This window comes from Echiichthys vipera, assembly GCF_963691815.1.
Source record: "Echiichthys vipera genome assembly, chromosome: 23".
Lineage (NCBI taxonomy): Eukaryota > Metazoa > Chordata > Actinopteri > Perciformes > Trachinidae > Echiichthys > Echiichthys vipera.
In genome coordinates, this window is record NC_139848.1 from 4,721,420 (window position 1) to 4,745,510 (window position 24,091).

Here is a 24,091-nt window from a genome sequence, read left to right on the forward strand (position 1 = left end):
CACCCACTCATTCATGCATAAAGTACTTCACACCCACATGCACAATTACACACATCCAGCATGACTTCATTTGTTCCATTCTGGAGATCTGTCGGCAATTTTCTTCTCCTTGTGATTTTATGAATATTTGAGCTGTTTGTTTGTTTCCGCTGTGTCATAAATAGGTATCTGATCCACTCTTCCATGGTCATGATCTTGTTTTGTTTTATGTTGTTTATTTATTCATTCATCTGTTTCCAGGTAAGATGTTTCATAAGCCTCTTAGCAGTGTTGTTTTTCCAATACACATTAGCATTAGTGTCCTGATTGTATTGTGTCGTTGTCTTTTTTATCTCTTTCCTGCGATGCTTTAGCTACGTGCAGATACAATAACTAAGTTGAAAGAATTGCATGTCTCTCCTCGCTCCCTCCCCCGCACTCCCCACACACCCACCCACCCACCACCACCACAATCCTCCGAGGCAGAGCTGCGAGCGTCTCTGTGTTTAGTTTTGTTTGCCTATATAAAGCCTCATCAATAATGCAGAGGCCCCTGACTCCTCTTCCATACGGTGGAAGCTCTGCATGGGTTTCTTTTTCCCCTGCTGCTGAGCAGCAGAGAACATAGCTCTTCTGCTGTCGGGTTAAAACCGCCTTCAAATCATAAAAAACAAAATAAATCAGCTGCAGAAAAGCAGCCGTATACTCAGACCTACACGAATGGAGATTTGGTTTACAAAAGGTGATGAAACTGGCCGATTCAAGTGAAGACATGAAAAGATCAAATGGGCAGATAAGACGTTTTTCACACTAAGCAGCTGTGGAAAACGCCTGGTGGCAAGTTTGGCAGAATAGGAAAAGAAGTCTATGAATAAGTGAGGAGTGCTTAAAGGTGAATGAGTACATGATCCAAACTCTGTTTTGCAATTATCTCAACCCTGTGTGGTCTGACTCAAAAAGTGTCTTATGATCAACTTCAGTTTTCTCAGAAAGAGACTCAAAGAAAAATAATCCGATAGAACCAGGGCTCCTCTTCTCATCTATACAACTTTGAAAAAAGAAAGTGAAAAAGCAATTATCGCAGCGTAAACTCCTCGCACAGTGTGTCTCTTCTGACTGACCATAGCTCTGTCCCTGTGCTGCACGGGGCAGGAAAGGCCAAGGCTGTTTTCAGCCCGCTGAGAAACTGGATCAGTGGTAAAGTTGAAGGTTGGTTAAATAGAGAAGGCAGAGCACAGTGTTTTTACTGTGTCACAATGCAAACTTCAAATAATGCAAGAGTCATAAATCAACTAAATCAAGCAGAGCAGAGTGACACGATTTCTGCAGTTCATTATGTGAGAGTTTTTAACCGTCTGTCGGGAACTATCTCGGTTATTGCTTCCCTGTTCTACTTCACAGTGTGTGTTTTCAGAAAGAACCAATGCGCTTTACATTTCCCCTTTGTTGCTATGAACAGATGAAGTGGGGAGCAATAGCTACTGTGGCTGAACTGGCGAAAAGAGAAACTCTAAGAAAGAGGACACCAGTCCCTGCCTCACTGTTTGATTGACAGGTGACCTCTGGAAACACACTGCAGTGATGAGCGACGGGGACCAAAGAGGAAGACAGAAAAGTGGTCATGGGGTAAAAGAGTCAAGGTCTAATTTTCTCACCCCGGTAAGACTTACATGTGTGGGGACGAGGGCTGCTGGGTAGGCAAGTTTGTGATGTCTCCACATCCAGAAAGAGAAGAGGACGACAGCGGCCAGGCCTATGATGGGAACCAGGGAGTACAGCAGAGTGCTGAAGAGCTGGGGGTTCTGTGAAAATGGGTTGGAGGTGGCTGTGAGGAGAGAAAGAAGAAGATAAATTACAAGATAGGACTTATAAGTTGCTTATTTTATCCTCATAGAAACAAAAATAAAGCAGTAGAATATAAAAATGATGGGCATTGTCAAGGTGAAAACAAAAAAGGAAGAAAACAGCACGCCTGATTGGAGAGACATTGTGCTACATCATCTCTAAGTGCAGAACCAACCCTGCTTAATGCCACTGTGATTAGGAATCATATCAATGTGTACACACACACACACACACACACACACACACACACACAGCAGGATTAGCAAATCTAACTCGTGACATAACGTAATCCGCCTGCCAAAAATAACAGAGCTCTGAACTGTGCCCGACCCCGATGCTGGGTGACGCCTGCTGGCTCAGCCTGTCCTCCCATCACAAGGTGCGACAGTCTGATTCGGCAGTGCTGTCAAAAATGCCGACGCTCGGACGCCAAGCGCCACTGCCGTCCTCGGGGATTGGGGTGAAAGCAAGGGGGGTGGGGGGAGGGGGTGCAGAGTGGCGGGGTTGAACCAGCTGCATCACAGGACACTCGGGGCGTTTGTCAAAGAATGTTTCTCTACAGGGTGTCTGCAGGTTTCACAGAGTCACATTTAAAGGGATTTGAAGAGACAGACGGGCCTGTTGGACAATTTAGCTGTAAAGTGATGAGCGCAAGGACACCAGAACCCGTAAAGCGTGCAGAACAGCTTTGTTGAAAAACCCCCCGAGAGCCTCATCATTGTAAATTAATTCAGTGGTAAATAACTCCTTTGATAAATTGTCTCTACTCTCAGCGTACTCCGGTCTCATCAGGGCTGTTGTGTGTCTTTTAGTCTTGTTTTATCTGTTTTTCTGATTCGTGCTGTTCTGCAGTGGTTCACTTTATTGAGTGATGGCGCTTAGATGATTCGAGTTGATAGTAGTTTCAGTTCTTTGGGCCTACTCTTAGGGCGCACTCACACTGTCCGTCCGTCCCGTGCCCCGTGCTTTAGGGTCCTTGTCCCCCCCTCTGCTGAGAATGTGTGTGTGTGCAATACTGCTGAGAATGTGTGTGTGTGCGTGTTGGTTTGCACATACTGTAGGCGGTTGAATGGTGTGGGTCGCTCTGTGGAGGCGCTTCAGGGGCGTACAGGAACCTCTCGTTGCACATGTTGCCTTCACAGCAGCAGAAGAAAACGTCGGGACTCTCCTTCCTCTCCACACACTCGTTACTGCAGAGGACATTGAGGTGGGAATTAGAAACAGGAAACTCACCAGGCCCGTCTCTGTCTCTCTCCTCTCCGCACGCTGCAAAGGACATCATTTATTTTATTTAAGTGTGAGTGAGTGCACACAAAATCATCATCTGCATGTGCACGCAGACAGAACGCATGTGTGCACACACTTCTGCATGCATTCACTGCAGATGACATGAAGTTTTCTAAAGAGCTTAAACGCGCACACACTTGGGCCATACACACACTCTCCTGCCGCAGAAGACCTGAAAAAAAAATAATTATAAAATAACTCCTACACACAAAACACACGTATGCAAACAACACACATGTACACTAACAATCACACACACACACTCTCTCTCTCTCTCTTTCACACTTATGCAGTCATCAGATAAAAGCCAAAGGAAGTGGCAGCCGCCCTCGCCTTGTTCTGGACTCTCCAGGGAGGCAAAGCGGCGCCGTCTGAGCAGAGGTACCCAAACTGTGCGGGCTGCAGAATCTACAGCAACTTTATCGCTCAGGAATCAAAGGAAAACACAAGCAGAACCGGCTGAAACCAGCGTCTGGTGCCAGGTTCATGTTCTGTCTGTTAACTGTTCTGGGTTTGGACGCATACGTCAGGCTGATCCATTTTCATTGGAGTTCCAGACATCACTTTCAGTCTCCTCTGTCTGGTACGTTAGATGCAGCCTTGTGTCAGTCATTCAGACGAGAAAGCCCACCAAGGAACAAAAACTGTGCTCAAGGGGATTAGAAGAGTATTCAGAGTTGGGTCCTCATTGTGATGTGCTGGCTTGAAATAAACGCAGAGCAAGGACGCGTTGCATTATCAAAATAAGCCGAATAAATGCCGAATAATAAGCTGAATAAATGTATTCTATACAATTGTATGTATGCTGTGTTTTTGAAGGATGCAGCATGGGTGAAGGGCCCAAGACAAACGTTAATCTTGATATTGACCTTGATGGGATGGAAAAAAAAAAGCAAACATACAATATACCATTGAAACCAGTCTATTTCTGAGAACAGGTGAGCAGGCAGCTGTGTTTGGTAAAACAGAATAGGATGCTGTATTTTTGGGGCTGCATTAATAACTCTGCAGACTACGACACAAAAACATGGTGAAAAAGACAAACAAATTAAGGAAGATGTTAATTTTGTAGGTTATAAAACTCCATCTGTCTTTTTCGAGAGGACCTGACGAGAGCCCGACCCTGATTCAGTGATACTGTTGTGCGTACCTGTCATAGCAGTTGACGTCGTCCAGCCAGCAGCCCTGCTTGACGACCTCCACGGTACCGGAGACGTTCTTCCACGTGGCGAAGCAGTGCCGTCGTTTGTCTTTCTCGCCATAGCAGGGCTCGATGCCGCTGCGGTTGGTGCGCTCCTTCTCCCAGCTGGAGTTGTAGTAGGCGCACTCTTGCGTCTCCGAGCGTCCCAGGATGGCACCTGGAGAAGACAAAGAGGGGATTCTTTAATTTTCCTTTCTGTTAAGTCGCCATCCAAGCATCGACTCGGAGATACAGTACCAGGGAAACCTTAAAAACGTGTGAAAGCCACTTTTGAATTTGAGGATTTACGAGCTGCTTCGGCTGGGAGATGAAAAGTTTATTTTCCTCCACTGTCATTGACAAAAACATAATTTAATTTGCATCCATGACTGGTGAAAGGGACATATGTGATGTAGTGAAGTCGTCGTATTCATAATAAAATTCACTTCACTCAGAGTTCCCGGTTGCTTTAGAGTCAAAACACCAATGAAAATCGAAAGCTTTGTTGGGATGAGCAGTAAAAACTCTCCAGGCATGACGGAGAAAATAAGGTTACAGAGGAAACCAAAAGCCTGCTCACAAACACAACTGAAGCTCCCTCCCCGCCAAAATAAAGGAGACTCTGACTTCCTGGGGATGAACACAGGCAGCAGGTTTTTGCAAACTGATATCCAAGGAAAAATACGGCATGACAGCTTGTCAGTTTAGCGTCGCTGCCGCCACCGCCTCTCATCGCCTGTCAGAGAGTTAGTCCAGTTTAGACTGCTGACAAGACTGGAGATAGTCAGCCTCTGCCTGCGCACTTGCTTCCAAGGTTCAGACACACAGGAAACCAGCATTTTATTTGCGTTCTCAAAGGTGCATTAAGTAGCTTTAATGTTAAGACATCCATGCTTACTCTCAGTCATTCGATTGCAATGCCCAGTGCTCAAAGCCATGATCCTTTTTCCCGTTTCACTTATGACATTTCTGCTGAAAATAACACTCAGCATTAGTCATCCTGGAGATGCAACTTTACTTGTTTGTGTGGAAAAAAACACGAAGAAGAAGGAAGGCAGTGCATGTGTCAACTTCCTCAGGCTGCTGATAGAAAAAACAAAAAGTTTGCAAAGTCATGCACTGTTCTCGGTGCCTGCAGCCTGTTTGTGTGTTCGTTGAGTAAATGTGTGAATTAACTAACTAACTTAAATTATTTAATTTAGTACGTTTATTTAGGGGCCTTCGTGAAAACATTGGAGGAAACCGTCCTGTGCAAATGTATCGGTGCTTTAGCAAAATATTTTTTACATGTGGTGGTTAGCACTGTCGCCTCACAGCAAGAGGGTTCCTGGTTTGAATCCTGGCTGGGGCCCTTCTGTGTGGAGTTTGCATGTTCTCCCCGTGTCTGCGTGGGTTTTCTCCGGGTTCTCTGGTTTCCTCCCACAGTCCAAAGACGTGCAGGTGTTCGGTTCATTGATGACTCTAAATCACCCGTAGGTGTGAATGGTTGTCTGTCTCTGTTTGTCTCTATGTGTCCTGTGATAGACTGGCGTCCTGTCCAGGGTGTACCCCGCCTCACGCCCGATGTCAGCTGGGATCAGCTCCAGGCCCCCGTGACCCCGACAGGGACAAGCGGTTGAAGATGAATGAATGAATGTTTTATTTATTTCATAGCCGTTGATTGACTTTAAGTTCCCGTCTTTTATTCTTCCAGCCATTTGCCCACACCAGCTTTTATTATTGTTTCTTCTAATGTCTCAAACGCACCCTGTAACATAATGGAAAGTGCAGGACAAATAAAGAATAACGCTCTAATTTGTGATCATTAATTATCCACTACTCTCCTCTACCAGTGAAATAACAATGCAGCAGAAGTGCTGCGACCGCCCTGACTGCGTCTCCAGTCACAGTAGCTTCCAGAAATGAAGGCTTGACTTCCATAATGTAGGCTACCTTTAGGAAGAGCATCTATTTTTCATCAAAATGGCTGCTTACGTAAAGCAGGTTAATGCCAACCCTGGCCCCTGACGCGCTGCAGGTCTCTTTTCAACAACATTAACAGCTGCAGATGGAAGAGAGAGAGGCTGCTTCGCTGGCGGACGAGGTCACTCTGCCTTTTAACAGCGCTGATGACCCTTCCTCTCGTCAAATCCATTTCTCACGAAGCCCCAAACTATTTCACAGCAACAGGTGCAAGTGTGAACTGTTGCCTGTGTGATCGAGAACGAATGGCAGGAAGAGAAAAATAGTCTGGGCTGATGAACGAGTGGAGCCCAAGCGAGCGTACGGTACGTCTATAATGCAAATGGATAGAGTACAGAGAATATATAAATATATATCAAACAAATACTGTTTCCTTTAGATGTCCCATCATGCCCTCAGGCTGTTGCATCCCTCCAACTACAGATCACCTTAAGGCAACAGAAGATAAGGGAACCGGCACGATGCTTTCCTCAGAAGACCCTGTCCTCAAATAGCTTATCTAGTGTGATACTGCTCTGGAATGATGTATGCTATGACTTTGTCTAAAAAGGTCGTACAACCTCCCTGGCTGTGTTTGGTAAATACATCCAGTCCATCAGGCCCTTCAGCAGTTTAAGTGTGCATTGTATGGCGCCTGGTTTCTCCCTTCGCTGGCCCTCGTGGGAGCTGAAGGCGATAATTATGGAGAGGTATGCAGAGGTAAAGCGGAAGGTTAGCTCATTAGCCACTTCTGATGTAACAGCGTTAGCCATCATAGCACTGATCCCCAAAAGACGTTAAATCGAGGTGCTTGGAAAACGCATTTCCATTTGACTCTGTGATTTACAACAAATGCAACAGGAAGGATGAGCCCGGGTTCCTGTGTGAACTTCATTACAAGCACCTCATGATAATGAGTGTGCAGTACACAGAAAACAGGTGAAACACACACGATTTGTTCGTATTGCTAGAAAACTGAAGGATAAATAAATCCAAGGTAAAGGAACAAAAAACAAGCCATGAATAAGAATTTAATAATAATATTTTTATATTTTAGTGTGTCTCTAAAATGTGTAAAAACCTCCTGATGTAATAAAGACTTAAGTTCACTAAACGTCACTATAAAAGGGTTAAAGGGCTGCAATTAAATACTCATTCATCTGCAGAGGACTTTGTCTACTCGTCCATAATATATATATATATATATATATATATGAGAAGTTGGAACCAGCAAATGTTTGTCGTGCTTGGTTTGATCCCCTGAACTGACAGGAAAATTAGCTCTTTCTATGAGATGAGTTGGTTTCCACGTTCATTCATTCATCTTCAACCTCTTGTCCCTGTCTGGGTGGCGGAGCGTGAGGCGGGGTACACCCTGGACAGGACGCCAGTCCATCGCAGGGCACATAGAGACAAACAGAGACAGACAACCATTCACACCTACGGGTGATTTAGAGTCATCAATGAACCGAACACCTGCACGTCTTTGGACTGTGGGAGGAAACTGGAGAACCCGGAGAAAACCCACGCAGACACGGGGAGAACATGCAAACTCCACACAGAAGGGCCCCAGCCAGGATTTGAACCAGGAACCCTCTTGTTGTGAAGCAACAGTGCTGACCTTCCACGTGTTTATCTATAACTACAGTAATATATACACTTTGACGAACAGCTGACTGATGTTTTTTTTAAATATTAAATGACTCAAGTTTAAAAATCAAGACAAAAAGCCGTTCGTCTTTGTTCTCCGACCATGGCAAGCTGCAGCACCTTCACAGGCCCATGATGACGCCTCCGTACAGGTATTACACTGCCTGAGAAAGAGCCGTGAGCCGTGTGAAGTGCAAATACAGTGGTCCGTTGTAACACAGCCGTTAAGAGCTCAAATCAATCACTTCCCTGAAATGAGGTGACAATACAGGCCGGCTGCCTATAGCGCTGTGTGCCAAAGGTGGGCAAGAGCTGTCCGGCAGTATGGCGGATATGAAGGATATAAAGCAGAGAAATCAATCTTCTGACTAAGTCGCAGCTCAGAGTTCACTAAAGCGGATAATGTCAGTGAGTGCAGAGCCTACACGAACGATTGTGCAAGGACATACAATAGAGCTTCCACCCACAAGGACACATCCAGGCAATAAAGAGAGAAGCCTCTTTGTCTCAGAAATATATTTCACGCACGGAAATGGCTCACTTTGTCGTAATAAGTCTGTCGGAGAGACGGATCGGCACAGCATTGGGTGACAGTCGCTGCATGCTGTTAATGCAAGGTCGTTTTCTTGGCGATGGCACTTGTGACATATAGTTTATTCATCGTGCTCTAAAAGGAAAATGTCACAGAGTGTCAAAATAAAATGAAAGCAAGTGAAACAAAAGTAAGGGAAGAAAGAGGGGAAATGAGCGATTGTGAGGCCGTGCTCATGTGGGGTCAAAGAGCAGCATCTATTTGAACATCATATAGATATGAGTCACCATGAGGGCGATTCTGAAATATGTTTAATTTATTATCGCCTCCCTCAAAGGGAAAGCTTCGTCCGTCCTTTAATTCATCAAGATGAACATTTGCACAAAAAGGGACAGAACCAGAGTCTCCCGGGAGAAGAACAATCAGTCAAATCACTGCAACGCCTTAAAGAATGCATGTTTTTCCTCGCCACACGATGATTTCCTTTCGTCCCTTGAAAAGAAGTAACCACAAAGCATTTTATACAGGCTCATTTCTCTCTTCCAGTCATAAAAGAGATTTATCAAGGTTAAGTGCGACCTACTTTAGCTGCGGACATTTCAGCAATGCCTCCCCTGGAAAACGTCTAAACACCCGACCCACTTCTCAATCCACAGGGGCTTTTTTGAAAAACTGCTTCTCACCCACCCTCACGAACTGCCTTGTGGCTGCGAAAATTCACTCTGACATTTTAAATTTTACATTTGAGGCATTTAGCGGATGCTCTTTTCCACAGTGATTAAGCTCCCAGTCCCCACCAAACTCACAGGGAATACACTGTAAAGGGGGGAAGATATTCCTGTAACCACAGGACAATCTGATGAGGCAATTAGACTGGATCCTTTAAAGAACAATTAGACTGCAAACAGGGGATATGAGTCACTGGGGAGTGTGTAATATAAAGATGGAAAAGATTGTGAACTTGGCAGAGATGCTGCGACTAGAGATTACTGATTATCTGCAGCCGGCTTGGAAAATTCAATCTTTTGTATGGCGGCCAAGAGGTCATGTTAGGTAGAGGCAATTCCGAGAACCCAAATCTAAGTTACAGCTGAGGCCCTGACACTGAGAGCAGGACGCAGAGGAGGATACTTTCCTCTTTGATTACCTGATGCATTGTGATAGACCCGAAGGCTGACAAATAGCCAACTTGCTGTCGGCCCAAGTTCACCTGAAGCTTCAAAAAGGAAACCGTATCTGCAAAATTGATTCAGGCTCCCAGAGCTTAAATGTGCGCTGAGCAAATTCGCAGCAACGCCACAAATAATCAACTGAATTAGAGCTAGGAAACGAGCCACACAGGTTGTTGTTATTAAGTGATTATTATGGGACATTAGCAGAATGTGCTAAAATTACATTACAGTCATACAGTCATTAAAATTACTTTATACTTGCTTTTGTGTTTTTGTGTAAAATCAAGAAACTTACAAGCTTAGAAAAAAGGTCTGTGGCAAGCTTTTAAGGAGTGCTGACAGGGCGCATTCACACTGTCCATCCGCACCGTGCCCAAGCAGGTTTTACAGGTAAAGCCTAGTTTGTTTGACCACTGTGAGCGCAACCGTACCGCGCCTAGCTGCAGCCAGCTTACCGGCCACGGACTGCTTGGGAGAGGTGGGCTTTTGTAAAACACGTCTGCCCAATTACAAGCACGAGTGTGCGCATGTGCACAAGCACGAGGCCTACGGCGGTTCTGAGGTAATTTCCTGTGCGCCTGTTGGGACGTAGAAAAAAGAAGGAGGGACCATGCGCGGACATTTCAAACAATGGCGATGAAAGGTTCACGTTGGTGTGATGCGGAGGTGGAGTGTTTACTGCAGATTTGGTCGATTAAAAGATTCAAAAACAGTCGACAAGACGCAGAAAAACTCTGAGGTCTACGGAAAGATCTGGAAACAAAGCCACGCATCGCCATGACGTCATCAATGCGTGTGACGTGTTACGCCGTGAGGACGTATGGACAGGCAAGAAGCATTCGCCGAGGCCCAGGTAGTGTGAGTACAAACGGGCCTGGAGGGGGGGACAAGTACCCTAAAGCACGGGGCACGGGACGGACGCACAGTGGGAGGGCGCCCTAACAAGAGGCTGGGCACCAACTACAGGAAGAAACGTAATCTTGGAAGTCTAATTTTTGAGTTTAAAAGCTGTTCATCACTTTATGTTACTTTGAGACAGAATTTCACAGTAAAGTTGCCACTGTGACCACCAACCATCTATCCGTCCTCTAAACATGTCAATAAACATTTGGACCTCTTCTGTACCCGAGGGCTGAAAGTTTCCCTTCAGCGCTAAAGGTCTCAAAGTCTGAATCTTCTCTGCCTGCAATGGGCACTCTACTGAAATACTGCATTATCGGTTGTTTCCACTACTTCACTGTGTTTCTCCAACCGTGAAATATGACCATAAGCAATTTCTCCCTTAAGCATTTCCTTTTATGAGACAGGAAGTAGCCTAAGCTGGCACACATTCACTTTCTTACTCAGATGACAAACACTCTCTCAACCACCACTTCCATCTCAAATACAAGCCAGACTTCCAAAGAGGAAACAAAAATCACAAGGGAGAGCTCCGGCAGATCCTGTGTATTAGCACATGTCCCTTTATTAGCAACGCGAGAGGGCTGCGAGGTTGGAGCCGCACAGCAGAGATGCTTCTGGTCTGATCTGCGGCCAGGCCAGAGAGGTGCATGCTGGGTGGGAACTGACCACCAACCACCTGCCAAACGTTGGAGAAATTTCGACTAAGCCACTTTGGCAGGTATCCAGCCAACACCTGGGGGGTTTGTTCTCCAAAACTACAGCTGGCTGGTGAAACAGATAAAGTGTCTGATTAATTTAGGAATCATTGAGCTTGTGCGGCAGCAAAAGAAAAACTGTTCTAACAGCAACAAGGAGAGAAACACAAACATCTGCTGCAGTTAAGCCTCAGTTTTGAACATATACAATCATATGTTTTCATAAATAAATGTACACTCTGCTTATCTCCATTGCCACTTGTCCTAACAATGATTCAGCCTATACTGTGCTTGCTTGTTCACTGACAGGTGCATCTCTGGGCAGGAAACACCTCAGCAGTAAGTGCCCAGCTCCAATCATGCAGAAAGAAATAATGCAAAAAGTAAGAAAAATAATACAAGTGGGGTTCGTTATTGGTCGATAATTGCATGCAAGTGTGACATTTCAGGCTCAAGAACTGTCCATCAGGCATGTTTTGCCTGACGACTAATATCCAATTTCCTCTCTGTGACTGGTCACAGGGGCAGGCTGTGCTGCACTCTGCTCTGTAGCCGCATAATGAAAAGGCATTTTGGCGGGCCAGGCCTGCACTCGGCACTGCATGCACTGAAGTAGGTAAACAACTCATTCATCAAGGCTTTTTTTGTGCGACTGCCAGGAGCAGGGATTGTTCGTTATGATGGCATTTGTTCCAAGGATCAACTTATCATCTGCATCCAGGCAGAGATGAAATAGATTTGAGGTGATGTATGGTTGTTCGGGGCGCTGGTTTGCGTGGGATATTGTGCAACCAGCGGTTAAAAAACACAAATGTGAGTGTTGATTTTTGAATAGCGTTGAATTAGGCTGAGGCCAGGGGTCAAATTGCTGTCTGCAGAGCTGGCCTCTTGGCTTTCTTTCACCAATACTTGTTGTTTCTCCTGATGCAATTTGACACTCCTCCCCCATGTAACAGACTCAAGACACAAATGCATATACACAATGCTTCTGCCGGTGTGTCTAACAACATACATTTAGGCGAAATCTTCTAGTAGTGTCAACACCTTGCTGCACTGATTGAATGAAAGCAGTGAAAAAAGTCCAATAAATCCTGCAAATACTCTGCCTATGTTGTCGAGTTTAGAGCGTGTGTGTATCAGAGATATGAAGGGAGTGAAATTGAAAGATCTGATATGGTTTGGGGGCTAAGTTGGTTTCAGGAAACAACATTTTGTAAGGTGTCGGGCCTGGATCTGGCAATAAATAGCTCTAATAAAATCTTCTCCTAAAAGACGGCTTGATAAACGAATAAACAGCTTCTACTAGCTGTCTACTATGTATGTAATTTCCCTGCATGGCAGCAAACAGATTTTATAACAGGCAGCAGTGTTTAGGACAAGAGCAAGCAGCAGGAGTAAGAAACGTAGGGGCCGCCGGTGAGAAATGCATCCAAACATTTGCCTTTAGGGCAGCTCCTGGCCAGTTTGGAAAAAGAGTTTTATAAATGATTTATAGTTGTTTGGCTGTTACAGGCCTTAGGGACCAGGGGCAGCATGGGAGACAGTGAGGTTACCACTATCTTAGAGGTGGTCCCCTTGCACTAGGTTTAATAAAAAGAAAGCCACGGTACCTGATGGTAATTAACAAATAAATGATTCTAGTGGTGTGGGGGAAATAATAAGAGTAAAGATAGCCATCCAGTGACAGTTGAGGTTGTTCTTTGGATGAAATGATAAGATGTATAATTTCATGTTCTCTCCAGCAGGAGTGGTAATCTTGTTGCTGCAGCCGAATGAATAGAGAGGTAGCAGTCTTGTCCGTGAAGAGAGACGCTCACAGTCAGACACTATTTTACAGTACACAGTCATTTTACAGAGCAGACTGGCTCTCGCTGGAGTGCTACATTAATGCCCAATCAGATGGTGTCGTGACATGGCAGGGGTGGTCGGGTTGGCTCGGGTGAACCGGTCACAAAGACTGCAGTCTTTCCATGGCAGGGAGGAGGGACATGGTGGGAGTGGAGGGGGCGTGGGGGCATTAAAAACCACAGCACTCAGCAACTGAATCCAATCCCTTTAATCCCCGCTGGTATGCCAGCCGACAAACGCCCATTGGTCTCTGCCTCAATTAGCACTGATGGGGCCAGTTGCCGGACGGGTCAAGAAAGCTCCTGAGTCTCTCGCCGTGAATCGACGACTGTACCGTTTGCACATGAGCACATACCATGTCCCCCGTGCGTAATGGGCTGCAGTTGTCTACTGCATACCTCACATTCTTTATAGGACGAGCAATTTAAAACTCCTCGTTAACCCCCTCCACCACCACCACCAACACCACCACCACCTACCCTTCTGTGCTTCAATTGTTTGGATTTATGTGAAGGGTGCTTTAAGTGCCACTTTGGATTAAAGCTGAACTCTGTATTAAGTTTGCAGTGGTCTTGTAAAATCACAAAGCCTGCAGCATGGTCATTTCAATTCATTTTTATAAAACAAGCAATCGATAAGTGAAGACTGGAGGGGGGAGAGAGGGAGGGAGCCACAGAGAGACCGGGGGACACACCATCATATATATACTGCAGGTGGGATTGCTCCTTTGTGAATCCAGTCCGGTTCAGTGAGAGACATTTCCCATAATCCTTTACCGCAAAGCTATGGAGTGTGCTTCAAGCACCCATCACAAGATAATGGAGACTTACAATAAAACCTTTAAAAACAGTATCGCCATTCATATTTCAAAGAGCATTACTGTAAGGTAATGAAAATATGATATTGTGTTCAGCTTCTGCAGCTTTGCTGATATTAGAAAACCACCGGTGTACAGAAATACATTCAGTGGTCAAGGTTAGCCCATGCTACATCACAGGCTGCTGCCGACGTGTAAAACTAATGCCGCCCCATTCTGAGTCATCTCACATGGCCCTCCAAGATATGCAGCCTGCCGCTCAATTACGTTCACTGCGTGCACTCGTCGGCCTCACATTTGTACAAGACAAACCAATAAACGTTGGGAGTCAATAAATCCTTCCAGCCATCAGACGACCCCGCTGACTCCTGGCTCATCTTTATATTTAGTGTTAACTAATGACACATACTGGTCACAAGGCCCCTCACAGCCAAAATAAAACATCAACACTTGTGTATTTTTAATTAAGATTATATTACAGGTGCAGTAAGCCTAAGAATGTGCCTCCCTCCATGCAGAGAATAACTTTAATACATCTGCAGGGTGTATAGTTTTAACTATCAATACCAATGATGACTCAGTGATTACCAGGCACTGCTGAGATTTCATAACCATCTTTCCCGTCAATGTTAATAAGAAAAAAGCATCAACCACCCAAGAATTCAAGACTGAACAAATCCCCTCTTCGCCTCACAGGCAACTCAGATAAAGGTTCGAGCTACAAATCAGCTGCCGTTGTCGAAACACAAGTCAGCAACCAGAGCTGAAAAGCAACGGCAAGCAATTCTATGACACTGATCATCAGTGGACTTTCCTTTCAGTCTTTTATACTTATTTTCCAGCTTATTCCTTTGGTAAATGTGTTATTTGTGTTGATTACAGGACAATGAATGTCAGATGAAAGACCTGTTGATGTCTTTACAGTTCATACGGCTGCTGCTGCTCAATGCATCCTACGCGTGGTTTGAGGTTTATCAGTGACAGCAACAATAATGGGCGGATAACAATCCAACAATATCACAAGCAAACACTGTTCACCCTGGCCCGCCGAGTGCCCGAGACACCATTACCCTTTAGTGGCTTTGGTGATAAGAGGTTAGAGCGACCTTCATGACAGTGAGAAATCTTGGCAAGAGACGGACGAAGACAAAGAGGAGGAAGAAGGAGGGAGCGTAAAGCAGGCGAGGACCCTCGAGAGAGCCTGAAACAAGAGCATGATGAATGTACAGCTCGCAGTTTTTAATCAAGGATCAAAGCAGGGCCTCTCCGTCTGAGCAGCCAGCCTGTCTAGACTGAAACTCTCCCAAGCACATAAAGCAACATCTGCAGGATGCATTAATTAGTAAAGGACCATTCTGGACCGGCCTTTGGAGTACTGACACATCAAGTGGTCTGGATAAAATAGTCCTGTATTCAAATAGTTTTATCCAAAAAGCTAATAAAGCGTATAAATATCTAGAGACTTGGATAGCTCATGTTCATCACCGAGAATACAGGCTCCACACTCAAAGTGAGGATGTTTTTTCAACCTTGGACTCACCATTGTCCCGATCATTTATTTTACTTTGAGTCAGTAATGGTTTCAGGGGCAATTCATCGACTTCCCATTACAGAGGTGAGCGCGGCCTGCATTTACATTTTAGGCTTTTAGCTGATGCTCTTATCTGACATGACTTACAATGAGCTGAACAGGTAGGGCTCTGCTCAAGGATGCAGGCGCTGGCAAGATGAACGCCGGTAGCGGATGTCGAACATGTGACCTTTTGGTTACAGGCTGAATGCTGTGGCCTCCTGCCGACCCACCTGTCTCCTGTGACTACACACTTTTACAGTCATATAAGGTATAGTCGTAGATTACTCTACCTTGGGTTATGTGGTCAGCCATAATCAGCAAGTATCGGTTAGTTACTTACATACATTGGAACCACATAATAAGGATAAGGGACCATGCAGCTCAAACCGCCCAAGTTGGCAGCAATGCTTTCTCCAAGGAGAGGAAAGTGAATGAAATATGAAATATTTTATTTTAGTCCCTTCACTGCCCCTACCACTGCACTTATGAAAAGATTCTTTCAGCATTTGCAAATAACCCTTTGTCTTTGCTTTGACCTGTTTGGAGTATCCAAGATTCACTGCATCAGATGGTGTCAGCCGCCGAAGAGTACACTACACTGGCTCTCAAATGATTCCCTCCCATTACTTCACCTCTATGGTGCTTTTCCAGTGTATAGTCCTGTGTGGCAATACTCAGCCCAGTGATACCAAGAGCAGGTTGAAACAGATTGCTGCTGCTGAAAAAAAAAATCCCCTCAATAGCAATTATGGTGTTTTGATGACTCTTAATTGTAGTGAAAGTTTAGATAGTCATTCATGTGGTGTTTTAAGAGGCCTTAGGCCTTTAAAACCTGTTAATACATCATTGTGTCATCTTTAAAAAGGTTACCCAGCATGCCTGTCACATATGATAAACAAGATCAATCAAGTGACGAGAGGTCGATTTATTTTCAGCGTAGTTCAGTGACCACGGAAACTTTACCGATACGTAAACAAGCAGAGAAATAGTGATCGGAACTGAACTTTCCAAAGGTCGCCTGCACTTCTGTTTCCAGTGTTATTTAGTTTCATTAATGCCTGTCTCATGCAAAATAATAGAGATGAAGTCGGCTGCAGCTGAGCAAGATTTCAACTCACTGTCTGCGTGGGTTTTCTCCGGGTTCTCCGGTTTCCTCCCACAGTCCAAAGACATGCTCGTGTGAGGTTAATTAATGACTCTTAAATCACCCGTAGGTGTGAATGGTTGTCTGTCTCTGTTCGTCTCTGTGTCCTGTGATAGACTGGTGTTCTGTCCAGGGTGGTCCCCGCCTCACGCCCGATGTAAGCTAGGATCGGCTCCAGCCCCCCCGCGACCCCGACAGGGACAAGAGGCTGAAAATGAATGAATGAATGAATGGGGGGGCCGGTGACACAGTGGTTGGAGCAGTCACCCCATGTAAAGAGGCTGAAGGTCCTCGAGGCAGCAGCCGGGGGTTCAACTCGGACCTGCGGCTCTTTGCTGCATGTCTCTCCCTCTCTCACCCCATTTCTTGTCTGTCCTATCTAATAAAAGGCTTGAAAACTGCCAAAAAAAAACAAAAAAACACCACAACCTTCATTTGCAGAGAAAGCTATCGCCTATTGTTGGCCTTAAAAACACTTCAGTTCCTAAAACTACCTCGATATATACACAGATATTTATACAAAAGTTATTTTCCAATTAATCAGTGCAACGAGACTGTTATGTCATGATGTTGTTTGTAATGTGTACAGAGCCCAAAACCCCTGGCCATGGACTAAATATAGGAGGCTCATAATTTTCCCTGCCCAGATGCGGCAACATGCTGTTCTTGGTCACCGCTGTACCTCTGCGAACATGAACTAGTACAGCCCTTTGTTTTTATGATGTGAAAGCACAGAATGATACACGGCCCTGGAAGGAAGCAGTCTGACTAGTTGGGTCCGATGGGAAATTGGGGCTACATCTGGCCTTAACAAATACACCTGTGCTTTTGGAGCCTAATGCATAATGCAAGAGAACATATTAGAAATAGATAGGGGGGAAGAAATGGCACAGAGCTGGTAGCCATCCTCTGACCGCTCCAGGAAACACCCAAATCCCTGCAGCAGAAGGGCACAGGGTGGTTAGGATGAGTGGTTTAGTCACATTCAAAATGCTTTCAATGTCGGGATGATTTATACACCTGGTGTGCATTAAATAACCCAGTTTTTATTTAAATCAGGTCACATATCTTACTGAGTTTAACACTTCTGACAGTAGTTCATATATAACATATGCTAATGTTGTGTATAAGGCAGATTTGGGCCATGCCACATACAAATGTAACTCAAATATATTCTGTATTGCTGGTAAAAGCTTCAAAAATGGCCTGTGTCATGATTTTGAACTATTTAAAGAGTTGATAACCAGCTCAGGCAGCCAGAGTAAATATTAGTTTTAGTCAGCGATTAGGACAGTCTGTAACAGCACAGTTTGTCTTTATTCAAGTTTCAGATTTGGGGGTTTCTAGGTTTTTAACACTTCCAATTCCTTCTAATGACCTTCTGTGTCTAGAAAGGGGAGTCGTTCGCCAAAATGTCACCTTCCCTGAACAACTATAGGTGTTTTCGGTACCTTAGGAACCTTTCCATAGTTCTTAGAGCCCCCCCTTTTTATTATATCTGCACTGCAAGAATAAGGAACGATCGTAGTTTGGAAAACGCTGTTTGTAGGGATTTCTTTTGCTCCTACTTCAGAGTAGGCATTCTCGCAGCACTTGGTCTAATGGTTCCTCAGTCCAAATATCCAGTGGACGGCAGCAGAGTTGAGAGATGTCCAACTCAAAAACACTTCAGTGAATGAGACACTTAATCTGCTGGCAGGGGCAGTCAACTAATTTGCTCAGTTAATGCAACTAGTAAATGTAAGTTTTTCCCCAGTTCAATGGGACGGAACAAAGAGCCTGGTCCGATGACTGAGTTCAGATACCATTTCAAGTTGAGTTTGATGTGTAGCAGGGCTGAAACTGAACCATTGGATCTGTTGTGCTGCTGCGGATTAAGAAAAAAACAGAGCTGCTTCATCCTCGCCATATTGATGTAACCTTACACTGGTGTGCAAGAGGATCAATGTCTATGTGAAACTGCTGCAGTGTACAGAAAAGGAGGCCAAATGTGAAGGCAAGGCACAAGACTAGACTTATCCATCCATCTGTCTCAGCGGTGGATGTATACAGAAATTTAAACAGCCATTTCCCCTAAATTACCAGCAAAACATGACTTCTGCAGCCCGGGGGCTGGTTGCTCCAATTGCATTCAGATCATGTCAGAAGAAGAGGAGAAACAGGGCAGAGGGTTGTTGCTTTACCTCAGACCCTTTGTACTCATCAACTAATTAGAAACAAATGAGACGGCCAAGGGGTCAAACAGATATTGTTTGCTTTTAATGTGCATAATAACTGTTAGCATGGATGTGATGTATTGTTGGGTTATTATCTGATGCATGTGTTGACAATCAAGGCAAAAAACAATAATAATATCCACAACATCTAATTTTCAATCCCCACTAATTCCTCTGTGCCTTCAGCTCATTAAATCTACCAGGATGTGAACGTGCCATAACCAATGAGGCAGCACAGTCAATATTTACCCAGGAGTTCAAGCTCACATGAGACCTGAGGCCGAGGTCGGCTTTCCAACAGATGACCTGGGTGGGTTCAACATCCGCCTGCTGCAGAGTCACATCCCTACAAGTTTAAAATGCCACTTTCCCTTTGAGCAGAATAGCGTTTTCACACTCAGCCCAAAGTAGCAAAACTTACACAAGAAGCCGCTTACTTTGCTGTCACATCCACGCTTTGGCTGACAACCTCGACCCACCGTGTGCTACGGCAGCTTTTCACACATGAAGGAAACATTACACCAGGTCAAATTTCTAGGGCTGCCCCCGGCCAAGGATTTACTTAGTCGACCAGTGGTCGTCATTTAAAGCGATTAGTCGACTAAACGACGCATATATAAAGTATATATAGAGATATATCTCTCTATATATGTGTACCCCCCCCCCCCCCCTATAGCCTCAGCAACTGAATAACATAATTCAACATAATTAATAACCATTATTTCTATTATATCTTTTTAAATCAGCAAGCAGACTGTCGGATCATGGGCAGATAGCAAGGCTAACGTTACTTACATGTTTTAAGGTGGTAGGTCATGTGACCTTCTTGGGGTCATGGTGTTCTTTTTCAATGCGATCCCATATTTTAGACGTTTTTGCCGACATGATTGACTAGCAACTGCAATGTACATCCAAGGGAGCTTTCCTGTTCCTGTGTGTGAGTGTCACAACTTCCTGTATCCGGCCTATCAAATTAAAAGCCCTCCAGCCTTTTAGGCCAGCCGCTGGTCAGTTTTCACTTAATTATGACAAGAAACGGCTCACAATGTTATTTTTTCCTACAACGAATTGACCAATGACATTTTGAACCGCCAGTTTAGGTCGACTGTTTGGGGGCAGCCCTACAAATTTCCCATCTATGCCTTTTTTATTTGTGAACACGAACACACTCTTTCCAAGAATAATAGCATATAAAATGGGATCCCATAAACTGCATACAGTAAGCACTATTAACGTTCGTATCAATAACATACTGATGAATAATTCAAGCCATTCATTATCAAAAATACTGAACTTCTGCTGAGCACAAGGTCTTAAAACACACATACTTAGGAAAACAAGCAACAATTCATTTATCCCTGATTAATCTGCCAGATACTTTGTCAATAAACAGATTTTCTGGTCTCTAAAACGTCGTGAATCGATATCTCCCAATTGTGTGTTTTGTTCAAACAGTACAAAATGCAAAGATGTTTAATTTACTATAATATGCAATGAACTACAACAGAAAATCTTTGCATTCAAGAGGCTGAAACCCGCGATCTGTTTGGCATTTTGGCCTGAAACAACAATGAATCCATCACAGTTGTTGTTAAAGCTCAGTTTGATATCACTGTACACTGAAAACGAGTTAAGAAAGCTTATCCTTTCATCACTTCCAGTCAGAAAGTGAGTAAATGAAAGAACAGTGTTAATTGAGGTGTTAGTCGCCAAACAGTTTTTACAAACAGGGTCCTCCGCCTCATGAAGTCTTTGAATAAAAATCTCAGCGTTATCTTGAATATTTTGTCGTGTTGTAATCGAATAAAACCACTCTGAGCTAAGTGCCCTGTCCTCATCACAGGTGTTTTGGTGGTGAGCTTCACCAACTCAACATGGATTTCAAAAAAGGATTATTATTCCACCTCAAGTAGGAACCATTCATTCCCCCACTTCAGACGGTAATGAGCTCGAATAATCACCTGCTGCACTGTGCAATAAAGACAGCACCTGGCTTATATTCCAACCAACCCCAACTATTACCGTGTTTGAGAAGCCTTTTAATTTCAACTCAACATTCAAAGACACCCCAGGGCTCGGTCTAAAAGGACAATTCCTCAGCAACGACAGATTTGATTCGACCTTTTCCATTTCTTGAGTCTTAACTGGAAGTGGGTACCGTGGATACTTAAAAAGCAAGGTCATTTGCTTCCAAACCCCATTTTTGACAAGTTGTACAAGCATGCAAACACAAGGAAACAGCATTTTAAATTTCAAAAGACACTTTGATGTGCTTACTATAAGGCCTAATGCACCAGTAATCCCGTTTCTGCTCATGAACAACAGGAAAGTACGGCCTCCAGGTCGTATTTTTGTTTGCTTTTACAAATGAGTCCTTCGACTCGTACTCAAAATCCCAATCCAGTCAAAACAACAGAGCATGCAAAGTGAAACCATATTTAGTATTTGACAAATACAGAAGTTCAAAGCAAAGGTTCACTATTTGTCATGTTTCTGTCACGTGTTGGAGTTAACATTGCATCAAATGTAGGTTGTATGTTCTCAGTTGCAGCTTCCCACATGCATTTAGAGCCATTATGGGAAAACTGCCTGGTCATACACGTCATCCTGTACCATTTTGGTGTTATATGAGGATAGGCTGTGGCATTTGGGGAGATGAAGCTAGTTCAGGGATGCATCTGCTCGAACAAACCTGAGTCTAATGAATTGCTCGTTATCAAGCAGCTGATGCTCGTCACAGTTTGATTATTGTTAGACGCAGGTGTGTTAGGGTAGGGAGGAACCTAAAACATGCAGGACAGTGGCTCTCCAGGACCAGAATTGCCCACCCCTGGGATAGGCTGTCTCGTTTGGGGAGATGAAGCTAGTTCAGGGATGCATCCGCTGGAATGCATGAATGAAACCCATGATCAGGGCTGCAACTAGTGATTATTTGCATTGTAGATCAGTCTGTATGTTTGATTTAAAGTTTGGTCTGCAAAATGTCAGAAACACTTTTAAGACGATGTCCTCAAACGCCTTGTTTGTCCACAACTCAGTTTACTGTCACAGCGGAGGGAAGAAACCAGGAATTATTCACATTTAAGGAGCTGCAATCAGACAGTTATGACTTTTTTTCTATGTAAAAACCGACACACAGTGATTACATACGTCAAACTGATTGGCTCTATTTAGTTTGTTTAGACTGCAACGTTTAAAAAATATATTTAGTCAGGTAAAAGTTGAATGATGCCTTTAGATTACCCAAGGACCTGCCTGTGCCTTCTGAAAAGCACTCCTGAGTTGACCCCTTTCGGCTTATTATCACCTCACTGACCCCGTTGACATTCATTATGCATCGTCCCCTGGGAAAAGAGGACACACGAAGAGTGTTCACCAGCGCGCCGGCTGAAAATCGCTCTGCCACGATGAGGTTTGACAGTTACATTGTTATAAGTAACAAACAGTAAACACTGGATGTGCTTTACCTACCTTCATAGATGTGCACCGACCTTTGAGCTATGGTATATTTAAGTTGCATAAACGATAAAAAGCCTTTTAAGAACATTTTCTATTGTTATCAATTATATTGTGGTGTCGTCTTCATATCTAATGCCAGAGTTGACTTTTGTTATAAAGTACATATCTGTCTTTAGCCTTCTGCGTGTTTGGAGATCATGTCCCACTATAAGCGCCTAAAGGACCCCCTTGAGGTCCCCATGCCCCATCTTGGACTCACCACTGTCATCTGCAACATGCACAATGCATACTCACACATGGAGGCTGCAAAGAAAGGGCACCAGTAATGACAGAGTGGGGCTTTCCTCTTTTTTTCCCACAGGATTGCATTTGCACTGCATTCTCCACAGATAACGAGCTATGCATTGCACTCTGGAGAGGTAACAGTAAGCGTCACGCTGACAATAAGCCATGCCTTACCACCCCCCTCCCCTCCTCCTCCACACCCACCTGAAGAGCAGGAGATGAGGAAAACGGCGAAGGCCAGTTTGGTGGCGTCTCCCATTTTCCATCCGAATCTGATCCTCTGACTAAAAAGAGAATTATTACCAAAAAAAGTCCCAAAAAATCTCAAATTCAAGACTCAAATTAAATGTCTCGTTGCTCCAGAGAGCACTGTCTTTGCAAAAAGGGCATCTTTTCAGAATGGCAACTCTAAATCCACTGTAACCCCGGGGTAATGCAAAGAATAAGGGATGAAGAAGAGGAGGGAGGTGGAGAAGAAGAGGAGGGGATGGTTGGAGGTATTTCCAGGTTTTACAGGCAAGCAATGGAGAGCGACTTGTTGGCAATCAAGCCGGGGCTGTCATGCACTTGCCAGATGTGCAGCATTGTTATGAACAGACGTGTTCACCTGCGCCGGGTGGAGCGCGATGACCAGCGGAGCACAGAGCCGAGCCACAGCCGGGCAGGGCTCACATCCATCGGACTGCAAATCAAGCGCGCTCCGCTCTCCAATCAAACTTCTCCCCCTTTCGCAAGTATCTTTTTTTTTTTTCAAAACAGTCTTTAAAATAACAACTTCAAATCTCGAGGAAACCGGATGTTCAGAGTGAGTGTTGTTGTTTTTTATTCCGTGTGGAAGCGTCAGTCTTTAGTCCGACGGTCCTGCGGTGCTGCCCGGCCACGACCAAGAGCTCCGTCCGCTCCGAGAGGAAAACAACCGACTCCCCGGGTGTGTTAGCCCGCTCCAAAGTGGGGCCAAACAAACCTCCGCTCCCGGCCAAGTGACTTGAAACACCGGGTGGAAACACGGTCATATGTTAGCGATAACCCCGGGAGCTGCCGTTAATCCGCGTATCTAATGAAGCTGTCGAGTTTAGGACGAGCTGCTTTCCCCCTCAAAGTCCGTCTCCTCCTGCCTCCTCTGCTCGGGACGATTTCAAGATGGCGTCACTGATTCGGCGTCAACGCGCCCAAACTGACATCCGGAGCTTCCGGTTGAGTCTTTCAAAATAAAATGTCAGCTGAGATAGATACAAATTATGGAATGGCTTTTCCCATCTGGCAAATAACTGTTCCTCCATAACATGATGTAAAAGAAACTTAAAAGATAATTTAATGAATGGAGTGTGGACTGGTGGCTGGAGAGGCGCAGTTCATCTCCTGGGTACTGTCGAGGTGCTGTTGAGCAAGGCACCGAACCCCCAACTGCTCGGGGCGCTGGTCACTGGCAGCCCCCTCGCTCTGACATCTCTCCATTAATTGCATGTATAGAGGTCCTGTTTGTGCATGTGTGTGTGTGTGTGTGTGTGTGTGTGTGTGTGTGTGTGTGTGTGTGTGTGTGTGTGTGTGTGTGTGTGTGTAACATG

The 24,091-nt window shown here is 44.7% G+C and overlaps 1 protein-coding gene across 1 annotated transcript in view; it reads right to left on the reverse strand.

Annotated features, from left to right (window-relative positions):
• The window catches only part of LOC310964672 (activin receptor type-2A-like), a 44,803-nt gene extending 21,171 nt beyond the window's left edge, over positions 1 to 23,632 (reverse strand). Inside the window, exons 1-4 of the mRNA XM_083937889.1 lie at positions 22,731 to 23,632; positions 4,262 to 4,469; positions 2,881 to 3,014; positions 1,650 to 1,804 (exon numbers count right to left, since the gene is read on the reverse strand). Of these exons, the coding sequence (XP_083794015.1) occupies positions 1,650 to 1,804; positions 2,881 to 3,014; positions 4,262 to 4,469; positions 22,731 to 22,785 (552 nt within the window). The 5' untranslated portion in view covers positions 22,786 to 23,632. The remainder of the gene's footprint in view (positions 1 to 1,649; positions 1,805 to 2,880; positions 3,015 to 4,261; positions 4,470 to 22,730) is intronic.
• Positions 23,633 to 24,091: the final 459 nt, after the last annotated feature.